The sequence below is a fragment of the Sturnus vulgaris genome, chromosome 2 (genome assembly GCF_052056855.1).
Source record: "Sturnus vulgaris isolate bStuVul1 chromosome 2, bStuVul1.hap1, whole genome shotgun sequence".
Classification (NCBI taxonomy): domain Eukaryota; kingdom Metazoa; phylum Chordata; class Aves; order Passeriformes; family Sturnidae; genus Sturnus; species Sturnus vulgaris.
This window is the reverse complement of record NC_142244.1, coordinates 85,243,336-85,264,560: the sequence shown is the minus strand read 5'-3', so window position 1 is coordinate 85,264,560 and position 21,225 is coordinate 85,243,336. Positions and strand designations below refer to the sequence as shown.

The following is a 21,225-nucleotide window of genomic DNA, read 5'->3' as shown; positions in this document are numbered from 1 at the left end:
AGTATTTGGAAAAGAGATGTTATCACTTTTTCTTAGCTCAGAAGGAACCCCAACATAAGAAGGATATTAAAGTGTTGGAGCAAGTCCAGAGGAGGCCATGAAATTGAACAGAGGGCTAGAGCACCTCTGCTATGAAGACAGGCTGGGAAAGTTTGGGCTGCTCTATCTGGAGAAGTTTTCATGGAGACCTCATAACAACCTTTCAGTACCTGAAGGGCAAAAATGGAAGTCAGAGGGGCATTTTACAAGGGCATGTAGTGATAGGATAAGAAGTAAGGGGTACAAACTGAAAGAGGGGAAATTTAGGTCAGATATTCAGAAGAATCTTTGAGGTCCCTCCTATGACCATTCTATGATTCTGTGACTCTATTGTCATCATCACCTGTTGCAATTTCATCAAACTTTAAATACCCCCTATTTGGCCTTTTAAGTGAAAAAGTAGAAAAAGTAGTAGAAAAAGAACATAAAAACTCAGATTACTTTCAAATAGTGTGATGCTGCATGCTTTCTCTGTTGGCTTAGAAGAAAGTGAAATGTATCCTCCAGCATTAAAAATATGTCCAGTCATTAAAATAGCAGTTTGCATTGGATATTTACACCTATCTCATGGACCACGTGTCTCATTGGTGGAGCCAGGCTCTTCTTGGTGGTGCCAAGCAATAGAAAAGAGGCAACTGGCAGAAGCTGATGCTCAGGAATTTTCACCCAAGTGAGGAAGAAGTTTAATGTGCAGTTGACCATGCACTAGGAGAGGTTGCCCAGAGAGCTTGTGGTGTCTCCCACACTGGAGATATTCAAGACCCATTTGGACACTATCCAGTGCAATGTGCTCTAGGATGGCCCTGCTTGATCAAGGAAGTTGGACCAGATGATCCCTTCCAACCTTCCCCATTCCATAGTTTGTGTTAGAGGTTGCCAAATCTGACAGCCCAGTGGAGGGGAGACTGCCACAGCCCCATGCCCCAGGTACTCCCATCAGCAGGGCTGAGCTTGTATTCCATTGCCAGCAGGCAGACATGCACACACTATATGGCATGTGTACTTGGAAACATGGAGAACCACATGGAGCAACACGTAACAGGGACACTAAGCACTCACACAGACACAAACAGCACCAAGAGTCTCTTTGTTGCCCTTTGGCTGATCAGGATGAAAAACTTTTTTGTATGCTCACATATCCCCCCACCTACCTATCATATATGTGGACCCCCCCAGTAGCACAACTTGGACAGGGCTCTTGTGGCACCTGGAGGGGCTGGGACAGGGGACTCTGTTGGCCTCGTGGGGCTTCTGGGGCTCCCCTCAGGCTTGGGCCTCCTGCTTCTGTCATGGTGCCTGGGGATCAGCCATTTGTCATCATCCTAGGTACCAGGATTTAAGGTTTGAACTTCGAATTATTTATTTATTTATTTATTTATTTATTTATTTATTTATTTATTTATTTGTGGTGATGACTTGAGAGCAGAATTGAAAATTTAAAGACATTTTTTCTCAAGTACTTACAAAATACAAAGAACCTAGGGAAGTTATGCTGAATTGAAAACAGAGATAAAAACCTTAGATTAAGTACAAGTGTGAATGTAGACAGCCATGCTCTGCAAATGCATAATACTGAATAGAGTTCTGGGATATCTGGCCAGTGAGGAAAATAGGGAATAGTCTATGATTGTCCTCTAGCTTGTCAGAGCAACTTCACTGTTCCTTTTTCAGGGCTGTCGAGTGTGACACTGCTCCTTGCAAACGACAGGTCTGAAAGATACTGTGGAAATGAAAACCATAATATCTTTCTTATGATACCAATATAATTTTTGATGGAATAAAAGGACAAGGATCCCATCAAGTAACAGAAACTTATGTTTCCTGGCACACACGAGAAAAGATGTGTGTGTCACATCTTCATTGTGACTGCATTACTAACCAAAGAAAGTGAAATTGCAATTGTATGGGTGCTCCTAGAATCTGGGACACATTTCTTATCCAGAGTCATCTTTTTATACTATGCCTTGCTTTGTGTTGTATATAAGCAAGCATGATAAACTGAAATCAGACTTCAGAGGACTAAGATGATAATGCAAAGGTTTACATATCAAACTGACAGGCCGAATTTTCTTCTTTTCCTCATTTTGTTCAGTCTTCCAATATAGTTTGGCTAGTATAGCAACAGAGCAATGAAGCTGTGACTCCATCCCTATCTGTGTATATGAATAAAGGAAAGACTTTTTCTAGACACCTGTAGAGCCTTTAAAGAGGCACCCAACATAACTCATCTTTCTTAGGTATGGCATCCCATTAACTGAAGAGTAAAACAAGCCTGATTTGTTTCCCTTAACTGAATTCTGCTTTGTACAACAGACATTTTGAAACTTAAACAAACAAGGGGGAAATATGTAGAATTTCTATATATTTTCCATGAAAGTTAAGACAATATCCAAAACCAGAGACCATCAAAAGAGTTTTTTTACTTGAAGAAAATGAGATGTGGCTCTTGCATTATTATTTTTAAGGAGTGGTAATTACTAAATTTGTTATTCTGTTAAACTTACATGGCAAATGGTGATTTTGTTTGTTTAGAGCACAAAACCACAGACCTGATGAAATACATACTTTCATTTACAATCTTTATATGTTATTTTTGCTGGTCTAAATGTCAAACTAAAGAACCCTGTGAGAAAAGCTAAACCACATTGCATAAGCTGCCACGGCTGGGAGAGGTTGGACGGAGAGCTGTTAACTCCTCCATGGCAGCCTTGCAAGCCAGGCACAGCACCGTGAGGCTGCAGCGAGCTGGCAGAGGGGAAGATCAATGACACCAGCAGTTATCAGAAAAATTTGTGTCGTGGCCGACTGTGCTAGTCAAAGATTAGCTTGTCCAAGGTTGGTTATGAAACTGTTGACTTTTTCAAATATCCAAGGTATTTTGAACAGATGCAAAACAGCAGTTAAAGCTCTGAACTGCAGAGACCTCGATATTTTTGTTCTGCACTTCTCTGCTTTTCTGTCTGTGCAGTTACTTGGTGGCCATCACAGTAACACCTTCAAGCACGTAAAGAGCACTGTGATCATTAAGTTTTTGCGCCTCCTTTTGTGTGTATTGTGTATGTATTTCAACCTCGATGGATTATTTGCCTGAGCCACCTGTGCAAGCACAGGATCATCTTGTTTGGGAAGCAATGCATTTCCATTGTGAGGAAATTAGTGAACCCTAGGGGCTTAGCTGTAAAGTTACTATGAAGGGAATGAGCATTTCACCTTTCACAGGGCAGCTGGACTTTTCTAGGATAACCTCATCAATTCAAAGAGCTCACACTTATGTTTTTCAAGGAGCCTTTTCCTGCCACCAATGAGAAAAATCCTTGCCATAGTCTAATGTCTAATGTGTCTGCCTAATTCGTGAAGTAATTAGTACCTCTTGTTTCTGTTACTGCAGGAGAAAAGATCTTTAGTTGTTTGCAGATGGATTCTATTTCATCAGCTAATCATCAGTAACTCTGTTTAAAATCATGGTGTCATTTAACATTACCCATCCTATGTTTTATTTTTGTCTTTTTATATACAGCTTGTATTTAGCTATCAGTCTTCTGAGCAGAATTACCTGCTTCACATAGCACTCCATCTCTTTGACATTTTAAGATTGCTTCACATGTTCAACCTGATTCAACTAGTTATGTGGTTTATTCTAGATTTTTCCAGACTCAGGGAGTGCTTTCAGAGCAGATATCCCAGATTTCTTTCACAGTCTTATTGCTTAGCTCTGTGTTCTCATAGGCTATTTTTAAGAATCCCTATCAATTTGTCAGCTCAGGTCCAAATGCTCCTTCGTCCTCTTCTGTCCAGCTTGGAAGGCCTGTAATATCTCGATGTCTCTAGGTGACCACTTTCCAGAATTTCCTTTCTATTTGAAGTAGAGTAGTACTACAATCATACGGGGGCATTTTGTGGAGACCACAGGAAGTCAGATAAAATAAGATTTAAATATGCAGGCTGTAGGATATGTAATGTCCCTATAAATGTTTTTACATATACTTAATTTGAAGATCTTTGTCTTCAAAGATCTCATACCTTGGGAAGAAACTTCAGAGCTGATGAGGGAGCACAGTATAACTAGTACCAGAGGAATACCAACCCATTTTTTAGGCAGCTCCATGCCCATCTCCTGGTACAAGGAAAGCAGCTACATCAAACATGGATGTTGCAACACCCAGGAGGACATGGTCATTCACACAGCAACTTTTAACAGTACAGAAATCATTATCCAAGCCCCAAAGAGTCATCCTTAAACAGCACATTTAAATAGTGTAAAAATGTCCTTCCAAGAATAATTAAAGAAAGGATGTCAGGAATTTAAACTAACTACTTTGCTTTTGGCCTCTGCCACAGGAAAGATATTGCAAACTGGAGAAACCTAGAGCCTTAAAAAAACTTTCAGTGTGAAGACAACTAAGTCCTAGTAAAAGGAGCACAGAATGACGGATTTTGTACCTGTGCTGGCCAAGAGGATGAGCTGCCAGGTCCACAACAGCAATTTAAGATAGAAGAAAGAAAAGAATGCTTCCTTCCTGCTAGTTTCTACTAGATATCAAATATGTGCTGTATCGTCCTCCAGTATAAAATGGAATGCTGCAAGCACATCCCGATTTACATGACATAGAAACAGCATTACAGTACACACGCTGCCAGTGCTGACTTTCCCAGCTGTTGGCACAGCCAATGTCTTCTGCTGAAAACGACTTCTGATCTGTAGCTTTCTTTCTCCGTGCTGTAGCCAGCAAACAGCCTCAGAGCTCCAAGCTTGAAGCCAACAAGCTGCCTCAGAAGGGAAGACTGAGCAGAGTCTACCAACCCTGGAGTCTCTGGGACAGAAGGATAAGTGTTTGCTGACAGCATCCCTAGATATCTGTGTGTTTGTGTGTTTGACAGCCAGTGAATTATATTGAATCCCTGAGCCTCTCTTGAAGTCAAATATCTGGTTTTTGCTGCACATGCAGGTTCCACCTCTAATCTCAGCATTGCCCCAGCTTCACTTCAATTAACATTTACATAGTCTCTAGACAAAAAGAAGCTGTGTATCAGACTATAAAAACCACTGGTTCTATGTTATTTAAATTTGAAAAACATGTAAACAAGTACATAAAATATTTTGAGGAAAATGTGCATATGCATTATATATATTATATATGCAGACTGCACATGTTATCTATGTATGTGTGTGCTTATAAAAGAAATGTCTGTACACATATGGGATGTAACATACAAATATATAGTTATCTAAGTCTGGAAAATAAATCTTCCTTCTTTTTGTACAGTATAATGATAGCTGCAAAGACAACGGCATGAAGTTAGGGAAAAATTAAAATAAGGTGCAGAGAAGAGACTATTAAATGGTTCAACTGCAATCCCAGCTTTTCCAAAAAATAACTTCCAAGGCTCCAAGGTCAAGAGCATCTGTGGAGCTCTTATATTTATTATCTGAATCTCCACCGGAGGGCAGTGCGTCCCGTCTTTTTCCTATGTATGAACCTTAACTTTCATGAACCTTTTTCATGAATTCATGAACCTTGAATTTCAAGTACCTCTAAAATGCTGTCGCTTCTAAGAACTGAAGACCACACACCCCAAACGCTCACATTCCTAGTTTTAATTTTAAGGATTACATAATAGAACAGCTTCAGGCCATTTCCTTGTGTCACTGATGACCACAGAGTAGAGGTCAGTGCCTGCCCCTCCTCGTGCCTCGAGAGAAGGCTGTGAACCACCATGAAGTTTCCTCTCAGCGTCCTCTTCTCGAGGCTGAGCAATGGATGCACATCTGTGCATGCAGGTGCGTGCTTTTAGGGACAGTCAAAGCTGATGTGAATGGCAGTGTGTCCAGCAATATCTTGAAAGAAGTGCACTGAGATTGGAGCAATAAATAGACACCATAAGCACGCTAATAAGTGCTAAGATATAATTACCACAGATCTTTGCCTCCTCCAGCAAATTTTCATGGTTATAAGAATAATTCTATCCTATGAAATAAATATCTTTATTGAATATGGAAATAAACATTGTCAGATTTCTGTCTTCTATCATCTCAATTTGATCAGGTGTATCAACTGAAGTGCTGTGTTTTAACTTATTTTTGTACTTGCTTAGAGATTTAAAAAAAGCTCAAACATATGGACACTTTATGTGAAAGTGTACAGAGAAATTTGCATTACTTATCAAAATGGGGTGGGATACCAATGAATTCTGCATATACTACGGAATGCAAAATGAAATAGGGAAAGGAAAAAATGTCAGCATGTTGACAATAATAAGGAACTGGGGAAACCAAGTCAGAGGTGTTGGGGTGCTGAAACTTTTTGAGGGAGAAAAAGCCATTGCACTCCATAAAGAGCTTCAAATTGAGAAGGTGGACAGACTCTTCTCTGGAGGTAAATGACAGATAAATAACTTATACATTATCTTATATTTTTTCCTTTATTTTCTGATGCCATATGAGTTTGGGGAGATAAGAAAAACCCACAGTCTGTTTAAGTGCTTGCTGGGATCCCCAGGAATATTATTGTAACCTGCTGTTACAAGCATAAAGATGGCAAAATTCAAAAACAGCTCTCAAGATGAAGATAGTAACAGTTGTGGGATACCAACATTTCTTTTGTAGTGTGTGTCAATGATAACACAGAGATCTGCTGACATCTGGGTGTCTGAATGCAATCAAAAACCAAAGCAGCATTGTTTAGGAAATGGAGGAGACAGTCATCAGTCATCATGAATGCTGCTAAGCAATAAGATGCTTAGGGCAACACTTGATCAGGTAAGTTACAGCTTTTGTGCATGGCAAGCCCACATTTCCAGAGGTTTGAGTCACTCTGTGAGATGTTTGTTCTGTATCTCAATAGTGTTTATGTGTCAGTTAATCACATTCCTTTCCTTACAGCAGAGATCTGGAGATTTACTGTTAGTTCCAGCTTTTCTGCTGAAAAGATGCCATGTTTCTAAAATGTGGCTGTTTATGAAGAAAACTATTTACGGACATTCTCAAACTGCAGATAGCCTATTGCAGAAACTAACTTCCTGTGTCTCTCTGCAGTCACTTAAAGTATTTCTCTGCCCAGCGGCCACAAAAGTCACTTCTTTAACTCCTCTCCAATCTCTAGCTTGAATCTGTTTATACTTCATGTAAGTCTGTTGTCCTTTCTCCTTCGATAAAGCTGCTCAGGTACACAGCAGAGGAGAAAAACCTTGAAATTTCCTCAGATTTAAGGCACTCAACAATACACTTCTCCATTTTCCTGCTACTTCACCATACCCAACAACAGCAGTTAAGATTGTGCAAAATACTAGGAAAAGCTCCAAAGGACAATTAGCCTTGGTAGCTCTCTCTCAGTAGGACAACGGGCACTTTTCTTTCTGCGAATTGGAGCATGCCAGAGCCAGATCATGTGGGCGGTGGTGCAGAAACTGGACAAAGAGAATCATCAGTGTCTCTGTGCTGAAAATTTCTGCAGAAGAAAAAGACTGACTGCAAGACATCATCATGAGCTAAGACAGTCAAAAAGGGAGTTGAGGTATTTATTTATGCCAAAAGCTAGAAAGGTATTCTGTCTGGCAGCTCTGAACTTCATGTTTTATAATTAGAGTCCCCTCATTTGATAACATATTCCAGCTGTTTAGACTTTAAGGAAAAATACCAGAAGACTTGCAACTAAGTAATGAAAGACCAGGAGCTCAGTGGCAGTCCAGACTTCAGTTATGAAGGGTTGGGGTTTTTTTGTCAAATGAAAAAGAAAGCTTTAAAAGTATCTTTCAACTAACCATTACGTCGTATTCTATTATGCACTCCATAATTACATTTTATAGGTTCAAGAAGAAAACACTTGCAAAAACTCAATCCAGAATGAAAGTAGTCCAAATATATCAAAATAGTATGACTGAAATTTTTCTCTCAATAACTCCTTTTGAGACTATGAACTGCAGCATAAATGAGGAAAGTACATTTATTCCTATAGAAGATTCTTGGTTGTTTTTTTATTTTTCAGGATGGATTTAATTACTAAGGACAATAACCAAGGCTGATATCTTAATCATTCTTGTGAGAGTTATTTTATGTTAGAATTTTCATTTGGGGCACTCAAAAGAACCATGAATTTAGATACATCTAAAAATTTTACCAACAAAACTGATTATTTCAATGGACTTTGCCAGGTCATAGCATCTTAAATTAGCTTTTTTAGACGAACTTGTCAGGTCATTGAAAAAGATTTTGTTACCTTTTTTTTTTGGCAAAAAAGGTACACTAGAGTGTATTTGCCAATGTATTTGTGACATTTCATGCCAGAGAATTGTACTCTTCACTAAGGCAGCTGTGAGCTTTAAAGAGTAGACTAGGCTTCTGCCTGAGAAGATAAAAAAAAAACAAAACAGCAACGGTGAAAAAAAAAACAAAACCACAATTGCCCTGCCCCAAGTGAACAAGAAGGTCTGCTGCTAGTCAGCTCCAGCAGCAGCAGCCTTTGAGAGAGATAGGTGATGAAAAAACAAGACCAGAGGTGAGAAAATATGTCAGAAGTGGAATTAATAATTATGTGTTTTGAAGCAAAATGGATGAACTGTTACAAGCACCTAGAGAAATTTCTTGAAGGGCAAGACACAAGTTCATCTTTACTGCTCATCAGAGATTGCTTGATTAGGGGAGTTGGACATGGTGACCTCCAGAGGTCTCTTCCAGGCTCAGCCATCCTGTGATTCTGTGACCTATCAAAAGGGCTAAGTGACAGATGATCCAGCTTGTGTCCCAGGCTCCCTTGACTGTGGAATAGCCTCTTCCAAGATGGTAGCAGGCTGAATTCCCTGCTGAATCCCCTCTGGCAGCATCCCAGCAGGCAGGGTGGAAGAAGCCAGGCTCCAAGTTGATTCTGGCAGGCCTTAACTGGGAGTGTGAGATGGACCAGAGCAGAGCCAAGGACCTGTCCTGCCTCAAGCATTGGCATTTCAAGCGAGAACAGGGCAATCACATACTATGATTTCCTCTCAGTGCTCCTCCAGCCTTTGACAATTTTAATCCTCGGGGTCTTCCTGGGCCCGTGATGGTTTGCCTGTTTAGTAACCTACCACGGATTTCTTTTCCATGTTCTTTTCCAATTTCTCTGGACCAGTGTACTATGTGCATCCACAGCATTCTTGGCAAAGTGTTTTCTAATTATACTATGTGTTGAAAGAAGAGATACGAACTTTATCTGGTTTTAAGCTTAGATCTCATTAGTTTCATATGTTGCTCACCAATTATTGGGCAAAGGCAGTGTAAGTCATCCAAATCAACTTTTGGACTTCATTGAGGATTTTGTAGGTCTCTTTCCTACCTACCTTGTATTGTCTCTTTTCTAAGATGAGCTGTCCTAAACTATTTAACTTCTAAGATTTAAAATTAATTTCTTAGAGCATGCCATATGCTCTTACCTTCATCTTTTTTAGTCCTTTTTGATCCTATCTGTGACAGAGGCCAGAAGTGCAAAGAGTAATCTAGATATGGGTGAACCATGGATTTCTATGATGCTGAGCTGATAAATAGAATATGGATTATGATTCACAGTAGTCACAGAAAAGAACATCATTTTATAAACAAAGCTGTGACTAGATTACCCTGTGGGCATTACTTCACACTTACCAACAATGAATTTCACACAAAAACATTTGTGCTATCCTTCCCATCTTTGGGTCACATATACCCTAACCATCACTTCAGAGAAATAACACCCTCATGGGTATCAATGTAGATCTCATGTTGTTCTAAACAATTTAAAGTGGAAAAAATGATAAAAAGTGATGAGTTGGATAATCTCTGTCCCTCTCATGTATCAGCATATATGTAGCCAAACAGACAATGATGCTAAAATGGAACATAGTCAGTCTAGGGAACATTTATGACAGCACATCACGAGCTGTTTGAGCGAGGTGATTGTCCTGCTTTTCTCTGTGCTGGTGTGGCCTTACCTTGTGTCCTGGGTGCCACAGTATAAGACAGACACGAAGTTTTTAGAGAACATCCAAAGGAGTGTTACAGATAGTGAAGTGTGTAGAGGGGAAGCTTTATGAGGAGCAGCTGAGGGAACTTGGTCTGTTCAGCCTGGAGAAGAGGAGACTGAGGGGAGACCTCATTGCAGTTACAACTTTCTTATGAGGAGAAGAGGAGGGGTTGATCTCTTCTCTCAGGTGACCAGGAATAGGACCCAAGGGATTGGCCTGAATTTGTGTCAGAGGAGGTTTAGGTTGGATATTAGGAGAATATTCTCTATCCTGAGGTGATTGGGCAATGGAACAGGCTCCCCAGGGAAATGGTCACAGCACCAGCCTGACAGAGTTCAAGGAATATTTGGACAACACTTTCAGACACATGGTGTGACTCTTGGGGATGGTGCTGTGCAGGGCCAGGAGTTGGACTCAGTGATCCTTGTGGGTCCCTTCCAACTTGATGTATTCTATGATTCCATGACTACTGACCCTGCCTGTCCATTCCCAGTTTCCTCCAATCCTCTGCTCCAGGCTGAGAGTAGACAGGCTCTGACTGCTAGGCTCTTTTAGAAATTAAAAAATATTTGTATTGGTGCACCTGTTGGGCAAGGAGAAAGATTCAAGTTAGCCAACATCACATTAAAGTATTGATACTTTTAAAATTTGTGTGAAGGGTCTATGGCAATGCCAACTTCTAATATATCTATGTATCTATCTTGGAAAAAAATATGAAAAAAACCTGAAAAAAATCCACAATAACAAAGAGAAACAGATTAATTTTATTTCATAACTTGGTTTCCCTGTCCTCTTCTATGTTTGGAAGTTTTTCACGCATGGCAGGTAAAAATATGTGAATGAATCTTAAATCATGTGCTTTTAATTTTTTTTATTATTATCATTATATGTACAAAAAAGTTCAACCACATTTACAGGTTAAATTTTTATACAGTAATTAAAAAACCAAAACGAAACACAAACTCCCCTCCCAATCTCGGAAACAAGCAGAAGCCTTTACATTATTTTGTTTTCACTAAAATTACATTAACTACATAGTAATGCTTACCAGTAAGCAAGTTGCCCAGGGCCCGCATTCACCAAACTGAACATAATTTGGACATGAACTTCTCAATAACCTCACAAATTGCAATGTACAAATATCTACATATTTACATGCATATATTTCTATGCATATATATATATATATAAAAATACATATATATATATATATATATATAGGGATGTCAATTTACACTTACTGATCAAGGAGCATAGATTTATTCTTATGATGCTCCAGAAAGATATATTTCCAGGATCAAAGAACAGTATTATGGACCTCTTTTAATAATAATTTATTCTTTTCCTCTCTAATAAACACTCTCCAAGACTTCACAGTATATGCTGTCAGACTCAAAGGATTGCTGTTGATGGTTTCATTTTTATATTATTTTCTCAAGGAAAAATCTCACTGAATCAGGAATCTGAGCTACTAGAGACTAGTTAGCGAAATGGCATGAAGTGTACTCAAATGAGGCATCCTTCCTGTTCCTTTTTAAACATTTTCAGATGAGAGATGAAGGGTTATGAAGAGCTGCATGAGGCTAGAGAGAACATTTTCAGGCAGTTGTGAAGATATTTTCTCAGTTGAAAAAGGAGCAATTCACTATTTTTCAAAATATAGCAGTTGATGCCCAAACTGCAAGGTTTCTGCTCTTTTGGCTCTATTTTATGTCAGTTATAGTTCAGGCACTTTGAAGCATATTTTAGGAAGGACTGTGCACTTGAGAACCATGTTCAAGATAAAACAAAGTCTGCATTAGATGTAGGAGAAGTAAAGGTTTTCAATGTAAAAATATTTCCATGTTAAAAAAAAAAGAGAGAGATTTCAATATAAACTTCAAAAAAATTTCTGTCACAACAAAATGCAGAAAACAATTGAACAATTGTGATAGTGAGAAAGCTGGAATAATGTGAAAGTGAATAGTGAAGTGAAGCTTCCAGGCAAATTGATGGGAAGGTTTACATGAGTTACGTATCACTAAGGTTGGCCTTGTACACAGAAAAAGTGCAGATCAATTAAAACTAACACTGTGAAATGCCACAAAGCTTTGAATGTTCACATTGGCTTGTAGACGGTAGTGCTAAGTCCACTTACATTTATTCTGCTCCAAAACTGACAATACTTTAGCAGAAGATAAGACATTCGAATATCTCACTGTGCGTGTTGCAGTTTTCCACCCTTCTCTGTGAAGGAATTCACGGTGATTAGTGGTGGAAAATTGTTTTTTAATCATGAGATACCCAAAGAAAAATGACAAATTTTAAGGGCCTTGGGTGTTGCCTGTTACTTAGGCACAGGAGTTCAGGAATCAGTGCAGCATGAGGTGTCTGAACCAACTATCCACAATGCTGCAGACAGCTTCCTCCTCAGTGTTGGATGGATGCAAAAGGTGTAGCTTTGTCTTGCTTGTGAGAGGAACTCTTCTGATCTTCTCAGGTGGCTTATGGCTCTCCTCTGTCAATGAGGGTCAAATATAGGTAAAAAGCTGTAAATACTACAGGAAAAGCTTATCTTTTGTCTGTCCCCAGTGCACGTTCTGTAGCAGTTGTCTTTCCAAGCACACAGGCAATTGTTGAGATGTGAGAAGAATTAAACATGGCACAGAGTATGCAAACAAGCTGTAGAAAGATATTTCAGAGGAGGGCTCCCAACATAGGACTGCTCAACCCACCTGTCATAACTTATTTTAAGGATGTTTGGTACAACTCCCATTCTCAAGCCTTGTTTTCCTCTTTCTTTTCTTCTTTCTTCTTGCCTGCCTGAAAGAAGTCTATTTCTGATATCTGGCCATCAGGAAAAGTTTTCAGCTGGTTTCTGCTGGCGCAGAATGACTCTCCAGTCTGTGGCTGAATTTTCAATTATCCAGCTGAAAATAATCTGGTTTATAATCTACACCATCTCTGTAAGGAAGAAAAACTCACTCCCCAGGCACTATGTAAAGCTAAATTCTGCTGAGAGGGATGGTTCTTCTATGTATAGCCTACAGTGAAATGGTGAAAATGACCAGTTGATACTAACCACATACAAGCAGCATTGGTACTGTAATAGGTTAATGTGGGAAAGTCTGTTTCCTTAAATAACCTGCTCCCCACAGTCCTGAGAAATTAATAACCAAGAAATGCAGCAGTATTTGAAAACAATTTGTTAGCTTTCCTTTCATTTTATGAGATGTTTTGCTGTATAAGATTGAAATAAATTATGAGTCAACCTAACCTTTTCAAGTGTCAGTGTGGTTTGACTCTGACAAGCAGTTGAGTGAGTGTTGTGGTGATTTCACAGTGGCTGTGCATTATGCATTAATGGTAAAATGCCATGCTACTTTTATTCTTTCTTTTATAAAAATACAACAAAAGAGAAATAATGTGATTTTAAAAAAAACAAAAACAAAACAAACCTTCGCACATTGCTTAGAAAAACAACTCCCTTACTCCCAAATCAGCTTTGGTGTATGCTGTAATTCATGTACAGTAATATTTCACATTCACTGAAAATCACAAGTCTTTGGTTAACTACCATACAACCTGAGAGTAACTGTTCTAAACTTATCCCTTGGTCTTAAGCATCAAGGCTGCTATTTCCAGGCTAACCGTGTTTGATTTGCTTCAGTGCCTTCTTGAATAAATTCAGTTCCTTTATTACTTCCATTTCTGACCAGAAAATGCTGAAATGCAATTTTCGTACAGCTTGAGTTCTGTCACTGGAGCAAGGTATTTTGAGCATGGCCATTCAAAAGGAAATGTTTTCTGTGTCTACTCATAAATTTCACACGTATCTTTCTTCTGGGAATATCTAAAGCTAAAAAACACTTTCCTGCCTTTGCAAATTGACATTTACTCCCTCTAACCCATCCATAGGTCCACTTGACATTGATCTGGCTGACATGGTCCTGCCAGAGAATAAACTTTCCCTTCTGTTTTCCAAGCTGTCGCTGAGCAGTACCCTAGGGCGAAACACTTGCATGAATTTCTGGTAAAATTCCTTTGATGCAAAATAATAAATGAAGGGATCTATACAGTTGTTGAAGCAACTGAGGCACAAGGTGAGCTTGTAGGCAGGGTACAAACTGCTGCTGTAAAATAGGCGGCTAATCATATGTGCAAGTAGGATAAAGTTATTGGGGGCAAAGCAAGTGATGAAGGACAGAAGGACAACTACTGCCAGGTATATGGATCTAGTCTTTTGCCTATTACCATATCTGCTTGATGTCTGAATTAGCTTCCTAATGATACCAATGTAGCATCCAACTGTTATAACAAAAGGGATCAGGAACAGCAAAACAAATAAAGTGAGGAGAAAGGCTACCCAAGCTGCGAAATTGGGTAGCATATCCCATTTTAGGACATCAAAACAGGTTATAATCCCTAATTCTTTCACTTCATAGGTCAAGTCTGTAGTTTCTAGTGGGTAGAAGGCTAGTAGCAAGAAAATCCACATAGCTAGGCAGGCAGCCAAGGCATATCTTTTTCTTCTCCACTTGATCAATTTCAAGGGGTGTACCACACCCATGTATCGCTCCATGCTGATCAAGGTCATGGTCAGTATGGAAGAATACATGTTGGAGTAGAACATCACTGTCACAAGGCTGCAAAGAGTCTTGCCAAATCTCCAGTGATTGCTGTGGATGTGATAAGAAATCTGGAAGGGGAAACAGCTGGCCAGCATAAGGTCCGTAATGCTTAAGTTGATCATGAAGATAACAGAAGGTGTTTTGGGTTTGATGTGCCAAAAGAGCACCCAAAGGGAGAACAAGTTGCCAGGGATGCTGACCAGAGCCACCACTGTATACACAACTGGGAGGGTGATGGAGACTGTTTTATTCTGCAGCATTGACAGCGTCAAAGCGTCCAGGTGGGATTCGTTTTTAACCATTATTCACGAATGGGTTGTTGATCTCTGTAAGCCAGCTGGATCATATCATGAACACTTGGCTTGAAAACCTAGATGAGAAATGTCAAGTGAGAAAAACAGTATGTCAAAACAGAAATTAGGGACATAAATCCTATAATAATCAACTAAAAATTCTTTAGTTTGACAGATTTTCCTTGAATGCACTGAATCCATTAAAATTGCTTTCTGAAAAGTCTTGCCTCCCTCCAAATCATCATAATGTCTTACCAGTCTGACTTCTCCCTATCTTGGAACAGCTACCTTTTCCCTGCTGAATGGTTTTCTGATACTTAGCATCATAGAATCATTAAGCTTGGAAAAGACCTCCAAGATCATGGAACCTCTGAGCAAACACCACCATGTCAATTAAATCATAGCACTGTTAACCAACACTCCCAGGTTCTTTTCCACTGGGCAGCTTCCCAGCCACTCTGCCCCAAGCCTGTAGTGCTGCATGGGATTCCTGTGACCCATGTGCAGGACTTGGCATTTTGCCTTATTGAACCTCACACCATTGACCTTAGTCCATCAATCCCTCCTGTCCAGATTGCTCTGTAATCTATTCATTATCACACCTCCTGTGTTACTGTAACATAAAGAAAATCACATATCACAAGTCGAAATTCAATTGATGTCTGCATGAGAACATTAGTCCATAAATTCTCCATGAACTAAATCCATTATATCTACTCTAGATGTCATGACCTTGACTTCTGTAGTGCACAATATCTTCTGACCTTCCCCTCCCCCAACTAAACTGTGATCCATTTCAAGTAAGGGCTGGATTTTAATTTTTTTTCACTTTTTTTCAACTTAGGGAAAGGAGAACATGTATTCAATGACTCTTGCTGTATTTATAATATAAACAGAATATAAGGAAGAAACATGAGAACCAGGGACAGATTGCACTTGCTTGGGCTGGTTTACAGGCTGGAGAAGCCCTCTTCTATGAAGAAGAAAAAAACTATTGAGCTTCAGTTTCTGCAAAATGTAACTTATTTAAAAATGTTATTTAAAAATGTTTGCAGCTGTCTTATTTGCATCATTTGTAATTCTGCAAAATTAGTTTCAGTTTTGCAGTCTGCAAAGCAGATCCATGCTTTCACTGCCTGGTTTACATAGATCTCTCTTGGCGGATGCAATAGCTCATGGTTTATGTATTTTAAGCAGCATAGTACCATTCAGCAGCTGCAAGAAAGAACCGACACCTTGATGTGTGCTTGCTTTTATTAAGCTTCAAGTCCAGGGAGGCAATTTCACAAAAGTATAGCATTGAAAAAGTGAATAAATGGCAACAAATACCCAAAAAGGCAGAGGATAGATATACAGTAGATTCTGTGAAGAGTTAAAATAAAGACTGAAGAGGTGCCAGGCCAAGTCAGCCAATAACTGTGGGCACATCTCTACTGTTTAATAATAGACAGAGAGTGGGCTCAGGCACACTCCTGTTTGTGGACTCTCATCACCTGCATGTTTTTTTCCAAACATCTTGCAGCAAAACAGCCCTGCTGTAGGAGGTTAGATTAAAAACATAGGTGCCAGTTGATGTCACTTAACCTCATATCTTGTTAAAAAGAGCTTTAATTTGTGTGGTTATAGGCCATGAGCAGTGTAAGCTGTCAGTCCCTCAAAAAACCCAGCCCATGATGGTGGGAAACTCTATAGCTGGAAGTAACCATTCTGACAAAAACTGTGCTTTCTGAGGGAGGCTTTTACTGAAAAACTTGCTTTCTGAACCATTGATGCTTACTGAGACCTGGCAAATGTGAAGTCTCTACTGGAGGCTGCAGTGCAATAAAGAGATAATGAACTCAAAAAAACCTGAGTGCAGATCCAGAAAAAGGTACAGCTACAGCAGTAAGCAGGTCTGTGTGGGCTTATTGAGATTCTTTCTTGATCTGATCTATTTGACATAGTTCTGTTCTTCAAATGTCAGCTAAAAATATTAACAAGTCAGAGAGTCAGTACCAAGAAAGTTATATTGATTAATTTTGCTTCCAGATGGGTTGTTGGAATCCTAGATAAAGGAACAAGAAAATAGGAACTGCAAAGAAGTTGGAGATGTACATATATCATGCACATGACACAGAGCAAGCATGTTTCAAATAGTAAAGTGGTCATCAGATGGGCACAATTGCAAAAAGCCCTTTGAGCCAAATCTGTTGCAAATGAAATTCAGTTCTTGTCAGGGAAGTTATATCAAGAATGAAACTAATTCTTCATTTTTCAGTCTAACTTGAAAAAGCACTCACTGTCACATAACTCATGGGAAAAAAGCATTAATGCTCTCTGTTTCAGCTCATCTGTCTGTGACTTACCATAGCAAATATTTATTCATGAAGTGTGTTGCCTCAAAAATCCTGCTCAAGTAGCACCCCTTTGTGCCTAACAAGGCTATACTTTTCAAAACAAACAGAAAATTGTTGTCTATATCAGAGTTACTACAGATCTGTAATAATATACCTTTGCAAGTGAAAGATATTTGCTATCACAGGCTCCTAGATGCTATTCCTATACAAATTACAGGTAGTTGGGAAGGTAGGAATATAGGTGAAAATTTTCATTAAATCTGTCACACTGGTCATAAAGCTATCTAATATGTCTCACTTTTTAGTTTTGTTTGTTTTAATCTCAAACGTATTTTCTTTTGTACTGGCCTTTTCTGAGAGAATGTCTTGATAAAAAGGAGATAAAAAGTGCACACATAGATGCTGCTGAATGCAAAACAGTGTCAGCATTCACAGCCTGACTAAAGGCAAATTTTATGCACTCATGGAATGCTACTGTCAGTAACATGTAAGTGCCTCCAAATGTAGGCACCTCTTGAATTGGAGTTGAAAGACACCAGACTTACTGATTATGTGCCTACAAGAGCTTTCCAAAAAGGTTAGGTCTTCTTGACATTGTTTTCAGTAATGAAGATGTCCATCACAATGAGCAGAAGAATAATAGATGGTTCCTTTAGAGTGCTCTGCAGGGGAGAAGAGGGCATGCAAAGCACTCAGATGCTGCATGTCATTCCTGAGGGCAAAGGACCTCTTGAGGAGATGCGGAGTAGAGAAAATCCTCTTCCCAATTTCTTCTTTCCTTTGTCAGATTCTATCACACTCTAATCCTGAATTCCTTGCCAGGAAAGCCTGAACTAGTAAGAAAATCCTGCTCTGACTCTCCCTTACTTGTAATGATTTGCTTTTTAAATGCCTAGGTGTATGAGGTTTGGCTGGGATAGTGTTAGTTTTCTTCACAGATTATTTTTTGGATTTGTGCTGAACACAGGGTTGACAAAAGAGAGATATTTTTCTTATGGCTGAGCAGGGCTTACAGAGAGCCACCACGCTGTTTTTTGTAGTGCCATGCTGGTGAGGAAGTTGGGGATTCATGAGAATCTGGGAGGAGACACAGACATACAAGTAGCCCAAACTGACCAAAGGGATATTCCACACTATACAACATCATTACCAGTATATAGAGGGAAGAAGGAGGAAGGAGGGACCATTTGGAGTGATGGTGTTTATGTTCCCAAGTAACCCTTTCATGTGATGGGACCCTGCTTTCCTAGAGATGGCTGAACACCTATCAGCCCATGGGAAACAGCAAATTGATTCCTTGCCTTGCTTTGCTTTTCTTGTATGCATTGCTTTCCTTATTAAATTCTTTGTCTCAACCCACAGTTTTTCTTCCTGTTACCCGTTCTAATCTCTCCCCAGTCCTGCCTTAGTGGGGGAGGTGAGTAAGTCATGGTGTGGGGCTTGACTACTGGCTAGGGTGAAACCACAACAGCAGGCTAAGGTGCTGGAACCACAATGCACCATTTCAGTGTACTTTATCTCCCATTGCTGTGTCTGTTGGGGTTTAGTTAATGCTGTGTTTACATTTTCATCTTGTTCAGGGTAACTATGGCCTTCCCACTCTGTATCCGCTGTCTCTGCCTGTCTCCTGTGGTTTAATTTGAAAATGCAATACATCAAAAGAGAAAAGAATCTCTCTTTAGAGATTTAGAATTAGACTCCTCTTTCATTTTATGAATTTTTTCCATTCAATTTCCAACAGAATTCAAATCAGCGAAGCTTGCATGGATTTTAAAACATCTGCCCTAAGCTATGGTTTCATATGCATAATTTTTAAAAAATATAGTTCTGTTACATAAATTTTCCTGTTAGAAATACATTTTTTTTAGGTTTTGGTTTAATTTTGGGAGACCTATATTTAAAATATGACAGGCCAATGAACATACAGATAGACTGAAAAAAACTCAATAAGGATTCTTTAAGTGACATGATCCAGTCATATTGACATTTACATCAGTCCTCAAGATTGTGACATAGAAGGAGAAATGTTAAGCTTTTCTGCTTGCCTGATTTCTGAAACATTTAGTAGAGGGATGTACATTAGTCTCATATTAAGTACTAAGCCTCTGGAGTATACTCAATAAATCCATGTAGGATTTTTTGTTACACTTTGTACTCACTGGCTTGTGGCACTCTGCACAGAAAACCCACTTGAAAATTCAGTGCCATCAGGTTTTCATCCCAGCTGCAACCATAAGCTAAGGTGACAGGCGCTTAATGCTTATCTGACAGGAATATGGATTTCTTTCCCTTCAATTTACAAAGATGATAAAATATTAAAGGGTGTACTGGAAATCAAAGAATAAAAAAATCACAAGATATCTGTGTTATTTCTTTGCTGTGGAAGAGTAACAGTAGAGCTGTCTCTGTTTTTAGAGAACTGCTAAATTAAGCTGATGTGATTTCTCTCTCACATCTATTATCTTCCTGTTGTCAGTGTCTAGTGCACCTGTGAAAAAAACTGAAATGCCCATGAGCAAAGTCAAAACGGGAATTGCCAATTTATAAAAAAATTGAGATTTGCTTTGTGATTTGAGATGGAAAAATAACTTAAAATAGATCATGCACCAGAAAGCCTTTCAAAATCTATTGTGTTCCATGATTTTTGGTTCACTACATGTAAAAACACTATTGTATAGGGGGAAAAAAGTTCTTATTTCATAAATTCTTTGATATTTACACTTTTAGAGAGACACCCTTCTAGCTGAATAATATAGGATGGCAGGTTTCAGATTACAGGAAAAACAAGCTAAATTGCAATTGAAACTCAATTGCAAATAGATTTAGAATGAAGCAAAGTGAAAGCACGGATTTTATTGTAAGCTCTTAGAAAAACCCTATTAATAGGTTTTTCATCAATGCAAGTGAAGCCGAAGAATGTATTTTGCTTTTTCTTAAAAGATTGCTTTTTAATATATTTTTATTTTACATTATTTTTTACTTATTTAGTTTGATTACAAAGCAGGAACAAGAGCTAAAGGTTTAGGATAGTTTATGTCTATCTAACGTCTATGTCTATCTATCTAAGAAAACGTAGGGGTTCTCAGCATGAAGTGCTCCTGCTGGGTTTTCAACCCCTCCTGGACTGTCTGAATTACTACTGAGATGACAGAAGTGAGTAAAAACACAAAACAAATGCTTAATTTCTCTTGTAGACTGAGTGTGAGGAGAAGAAGGAGTCAGGAAGGTAAAGAACCAAGGGTCAGTAATCTTGAGCTGTGGGAAAAGTGACAAACACTTCGATATTTAAATAAAGTAAGGGGTTTTAATATGAAGAACAAGAAGAAAAAGTTCCCCTTTGTAATACATCACAAGTACAGTTCCTAAAGCATCATTCATGTGATTCAGAGAAAGACTTCTGCAAATGTTCAAGCTCACCAAACTGAGGAATGTAAATGAGACCATCTCTAACTGAATGTTTCCTAAACTGAACATGGGCCTTACCGAAAGAGGCTGCAGGTTTTGTCTTGATGCTTCTTTCTCACCCTTGCAATAAACCTCTCATGCAAATTTTAGCTTGCAGTGTTACATCTCTACATCTCTAAAAGTCAAGAGTTTGGTTCACTCAGTGAAGATTTGAACCTAAGTCTTCTAAGAAATTTCTTTGTATTTGGGCTTCCTTGTACTTTTAGCTGATTTTTTTTCCCTATTGTTTTGTTCTGATATCATTGTTGCAAAGGTCAGAAACTGTTGCCAAGCCTGTAGTTATGTTATCACAAAGACATTTTTTGATGTTTTATCTTACCTTCTTTTAAGAAAAAATACGTTTGGGAAATGACACTTCTACCCTCTGTGCACTTGTGTGTGCAAGTACTATTGAGCAAAGAAAAGAAAATTGAAAGCATCTAATTATCTATGATGTTCCTGACCTTCCATGCCATTTAGCTTTAAAAAAATAAAACACTTCTCTATTTCTTGTTTTTCACCAAAGATCACTCTGGT

General features: G+C 38.9%; 1 protein-coding gene across 1 annotated transcript in view; it reads right to left on the bottom strand.

Annotated features, from left to right (window-relative positions):
- Positions 1-10,786: 10,786 nt before the first annotated feature.
- Positions 10,787-21,225, bottom strand: part of P2RY8 (P2Y receptor family member 8) — a 33,621-nt gene continuing 23,182 nt past the window's right edge. Inside the window, exon 3 of the mRNA XM_014892123.2 lies at positions 10,787-14,985. Coding sequence (XP_014747609.2) covers positions 13,844-14,917 — 1,074 coding nt within the window. The 5' untranslated portion in view covers positions 14,918-14,985 and the 3' untranslated portion in view covers positions 10,787-13,843. The remainder of the gene's footprint in view (positions 14,986-21,225) is intronic.